Below are 5,460 nucleotides of genomic sequence, written 5' to 3'. Positions count from 1 at the left end.
CTTTTTATATCATTTGTATTGACTCCTTCCTTCTCATTGATGCCTATTAGTCTCACATTGTTCATCTTTGCATGTCTTGCAGGTATTGAATTATTTTTTCCTGCATCCTAGTTGTTTTTAAGAGATCTTTCCTTACTTTTTCACTAGCTCCAATGGTGTTTTTAAGGTCAGAAAGTTTATTTTCATTTTCGCTCAAATGGTTTTGCCAGCTTGTGATTGAGGTTTTAATTTCCTGTATATCACTTTGAATCTGTTTCATACACTCTATATCTTTCCTAGATTGTTTATTCAGGGGTTCCATCATTTTTATATTGTGTTCTATGTTTTTTATCAGTGTATTCTTTAGAAGCACTTAGTACTACTTTGATTATAGTTATCACTGTTTTTTAGTTCAGAAATTATTTCTGATCTGATTTCTTCTATACCTTTCTGCAGTTGTTTCTTTACCTCCAATGCTGTTATTTCAGAGATTTTCAGGTGTGTGATTTCCAGTTTCCTCTATGCTAGTGTCTTCTGCATTTGTACTGGGTGGATTCAGGGCCTGAGACTGCATTTTGTTCCTTTTCTTTGTCATTTTGTAAACCACTGTCTTCTGACCTTTGGTGTAGAGCTTAGATAGAGTTATTACCTTAGCACCAGGTCCGGACCTACAATGTTCAGATTCCTCCAGGTGGGTGTTCCTTGGATCTGGCTGTGGGTCTACTTCTTCCTGCTGCAGCCCTTGGAGCTGAACCTTTTGTGTCATTCTGGCAAGATGTTCTCCTGATACAGCTGGATGGGTCTTACCTCTAGCCTCTTTGCAGGGAGTTCTGCTGAAGGGTTCCGCACCGGGCCTGCGTTCTGGGTCTATTCATGATCCATGGTTTCACTCTGTGTCTATTTGGGATCTGTTGGGCCCCGGTCATCTCACTCACACGTGGGGCCTGTGCTCTGGGTCTATTCAGGATCTGGCAGCCCCGGGTCATCTCACCTCACATGCCGGGCCTGCGCTCTGGATCTTGCCAGCATTATTTATTGGTGAAAATAATAGCCATTCTTTCTGGAGTGAGATAAAATCTTAGAATTGTTTTCATTTTTATCCTTTGAATGACAAATGATGTGAACATTTTTTCATATATTTATTTGTCATTTAAACCAAAATAGTAAACATAACCATATTCCCAAAATTGTTATATATATTTAATGCAATCCTAATCAAAATACCAATTGCTTACCTTATATATCTAGAGGAAAACACTGCTAAAATTCATTTGTAACCACAAGAGACCTAGAATAGCAAAAGTATTTCTTGATAACAAAGGCAAGGGAGAAGGCATCACAGTCCCTGACTTAAAATTCTACCCCAGAGCTACTTTGGTAAAAATAGAATGGTAGTAGAAGAAAACAGACATAAGGATCAATAAACGTATTAGAAGATGAAGAAACAACTCCAAGCACACTCAGTCACCTTATCTTTGCCAACCACTTTCACTGGAAGATTAGCTTCTTGAACTTTTTCTCTTGTCTACTTAATGAAGTCCTGGATGAAATCAGAAAACCTCACTTTTCAATACCATTTACAATCTGATGGAACATGTATTTATATGTATAATCTAAATCTACTGTTAGCTTTCTGAAACAAATATTTAGATATTTGACATCTCTATGGATGTTTAATAAACATCCAAAATTAACATGTCAAAAGCTTAGCTCCTAATATTCCTATGTTTTTTTCCCATAGTCTTTCCCACATCTATTAATGACAGTTCCATTCTTCATGCTCTCAGAACAAAAACATTAGTATTATCCTTCACCTCACACTTTTATACCTTATCAGAAAGTGACTTATCTTCATAATATACTATATTCTGATTCTGACATGTCACCATCTTTATTATTACCACCTAGTTCAAGCAAACCTGTTTCTCTCCTGGATTGGTATGCTAACCTCCTTTGTGCTCTCCCTGTTTCCAACTTCAACATCCTTTAGGATGGGCCCTTTAAAAAGACTAATCCTATGAAATGAAAGTTAAATTATATCATTCCTAATCTCTGACCTCTCATCTCATTCCAAGTAAAAAGTTTAGAAAATCTTTAACATGCCCTACAGGATATTTCTTAATAGTACCACTTTATTTCTCTGATCTCCTCTCCTATGTGTCTTCCCTTTGCCATTCTGCAAAAGCTTTATTAAGAATATGAGATTTTATTCTGCATGAGGTAATAAACTTAGATTGCCAGTTGCAAGATGCTGATAGAAGACATGAGACTCTGGAATCAGGGAGAAAGGACATTAGTAACAGAAATCATAGAAAAACAATACTTTGTCCTGGTTTCTTGAGCTCTAGTTCCCAATGAATAATGCAAAGAATGCTTCCTTTTGTATTACTGTCCTACAGGAAACAAAGCAGCTGTTTTGTCAAGGGCACCTCTTTGAGATACTGTCATTTTCATGCTGATACCATATAAGCATTGAGAATAAGTAAAGTGCTTCCAAAATACTTTGTTTCATTAGTTGATTGGATTTTTTCAGACAAGTTTTCACTAGGTAGTCCATGTTGACCTCAAACTTACTTATATAGCCTAGCAATCTGGCTTTCAATTTACAATCCTCCTGCCCCATTGTCCTAGATGTTGAGATTACATACATGGATGTGTTACCATGCCCAGGTTCTTTTTAAGCTACATTAGGCCATCTCTAAATCAAGAAGGCAAAGATATTTAGACAGTCATGCATTACTTATTGACAGGGACACACTGTGAACATGTATTAATTGATGTCCAATTTCAGATAAAAATGATGCTGGGCATAGTGGTGCACACTTGTAATCCAAGAATTTGGAAGCTGGAGTAGGAGGATCACTACAAGTTTGAGGCCAGCCTGAGCTACATAGTGAGTTCAAGCTTAGCCTGAAAAACAAATGATACCTTGTCTCAGCAAAACAAAACAGAAAAAAATTAGCAATTTCTAGAAAGTGAGAGACTGAAATAAAATAATATCAGATGATACAATTTTTTCAGTTGAAATTATTTTAATAAGTGAAAGTCATATATTTTCTTAAAGTTGACATTTAAAAGTTTTTTTAAAGACTAGAACAATGAAAGATTCCTGAATTAAGAATCAGAAAACCAGAATACTACTCCAGGTTCAGCCACTAACTTACATATGACCTGACCCATGTTATATTATCTGTTGGGATATATTTTCCTGTTAATATAATGAGACAATTTAACAATTTGATATAGTAGACTCCTTTTAGACCTAATGTTCTGTTTACAAGTTGTTACAAAAAAGCTACTGATTGATGCATATTAGTTAAAATAGTAATGCACTATGTACGTATATGCATATGTCTGTGTATATAAAGGTAAAACATTTATTGCATATTAATGAATAAGCTGTTTTAGAAATAATTTTACATGCCAGTGATATAAAATTGTTTTTGTAGGTACATTCCTATCATTGAAAGGAGCTGTACTAACATTATCCTGTATGGACCGAACTGGTGGATTAATGCAACCACCATATGAAGTTTGGAGGGATCCAAACAATATAGATGAAAATGAGAAAACTTGGAAAAGAAAATTGGTCATTAATTCCTCACCTTCATCCCAAGAAACAGGAGATCATCAGTATACAATAATCTGCTCAGAAAAACAAGCCAAAGTCTTTTCACTGCCTTCTCAGACTTGCCTTTATGTTCATAACATCACTGAGACATCTTTTATACTGCGAGCTGATGTGGTGGTCATGTGTAACAGTGCCTGCTTGGCATGCTTTTGTGCCAATGGGCATATCATGATAATGAGGTAACTGGCTTCTTTATAAATTATCTGGTAATCATAAAAGATGAATAAATTATAATACAATGAAGTTATCTTCCACTTTTACTGTGTATAGTTCATGTAAGAATTTAATATACAGAATTTCATTTGGTCTTTACATCTTCTTTAGGGTATAAGAATAAGTATTATTGGCATCTTCCATTTCATAAATGTTAATAAATTAAAGTAAAATAATTTGCCTGAAGTTGGAAGTCAAGAAAAGTGAGACCAGCGCTGAATGGTATACAAAAGGTCATCATATGCACTTTAGAAATAAGAGTATGAGCTAAATGATTTTATTTTACTCTTAGTGAAATAAAATTTGGGTGACATAAAAATATTACATGTTTCATGAATTCAGCAAATTGATAGTTAATATATGTATAGTATGTACAAGAATAGTATATTGTTCTTTTTAATATCTCACCTAGTTCCAAAATCATTGAAACAGGTAAGTATTGTAGTAAAGCATATAAAGGATATAAAAAGTAGCAAATGTGAACCTAACCCTCAATCTTACTTTCTAACTGGGGATATGAAACAGGTTCATAAGTAATTATAACATAAAGACAATATAATTTCTAACAGAGGAAGTATGGAATTGAATTTTCTATTGACAATGTCCCTAGCGATCAAAATCATAGGATAGGGGCCGGGGAGATGGCTCAGTGGAATAAGCGCTTCCCTGGCAAGTGCAAGGGCCTGAGTTCCATCCCCAGTTCTGAAAAAAAAAAAAAAATCATAGGATAATTGATTGACATAATTTTTAATGTATCATTTAAAAAACTATTGGGAAAAAAATTATCTGGAGAGATACATGGAGGTAAATTGTTGACCTTGAATTGCAGACTAAAAGATATAGAAAGAAAATATATATATAATTAGCCTTTTTTAGCAATACATTAGGGAATATTATAAGGAAGAGTTTGGGTTTGGCTTTGAACTGATTAATGACTATATGGAAGGACAGGAGGGAATAGGTATGAGAGATTATAGAGGGAAGCATGTAAAGCTCAGTAATTGTGACAGGTAACCAGGTTGATAAATCTTGGAGTTAATTATGACTATAACAATACACAATGTAATTATTGTTATTCTCCTACTAGCCTGTTTTGAGACTGTTTTATTGTTATTTTTAATTTTTTCTCTTAAAAATTTAGAAGACGGATTTTATCTCAAAATTAAAAAAATAAATCTTTGAGTTAGAAAAACATTTAAAGGTCACATTTTTCAATTTGGATAACTGTAATGCTATTAACATATAGGAAAGCCACAAGGATTTAGAAAAATAAGATTGAGAATACATTGAAAATGCTAGTTTTTTAAATATATGGTACTTACAAGTCTTTAGCAAACAATTTAAGGTTTGGCTTCTTAAAAAATGTAAACTAAAGATGTATACTTGGGAGCTTTTAGTATCATACCTTATGGTGGTGAATGAAGTAATAATAAATGGTAGTATAATGGTTCAGGAGGTATAGCTCAGTGGTAAATCAAGTGTCTAGCATGAGCAGGGGCCTCTGTGTGTGTGTGTGTGTGTGTGTGTGTGTGTGTGTGTGTGATAAGTTTATTGGAACAATTTAGAAATACATAATGGTCACATTCATCTTAGGGAACTTGTACCTGTATATGATATATCTTGATTCTTTTTTTTCT

General features: G+C 34.0%; 1 protein-coding gene across 1 annotated transcript in view; it reads left to right on the top strand.

Moving 5' to 3' along the window:
- The window catches only part of Stxbp5l (syntaxin binding protein 5 like), a gene marked incomplete at its 5' end in the record, with an annotated part of 350,429 nt that overhangs the window by 335,435 nt on the left and 9,534 nt on the right, over positions 1-5,460 (top strand). Inside the window, one exon of the mRNA XM_023702208.1 lies at positions 3,429-3,789. Within this exon, the coding sequence (XP_023557976.1) occupies positions 3,429-3,789 (361 nt within the window). The remainder of the gene's footprint in view (positions 1-3,428; positions 3,790-5,460) is intronic.

This window comes from Octodon degus, unplaced genomic scaffold (genome assembly GCF_000260255.1).
Source record: "Octodon degus isolate 3935 unplaced genomic scaffold, OctDeg1.0 scaffold00147, whole genome shotgun sequence".
Lineage (NCBI taxonomy): Eukaryota > Metazoa > Chordata > Mammalia > Rodentia > Octodontidae > Octodon > Octodon degus.
The sequence above is the reverse complement of the archived record's forward strand: the minus strand, read 5'-3'. Positions and strand labels throughout refer to the sequence as shown.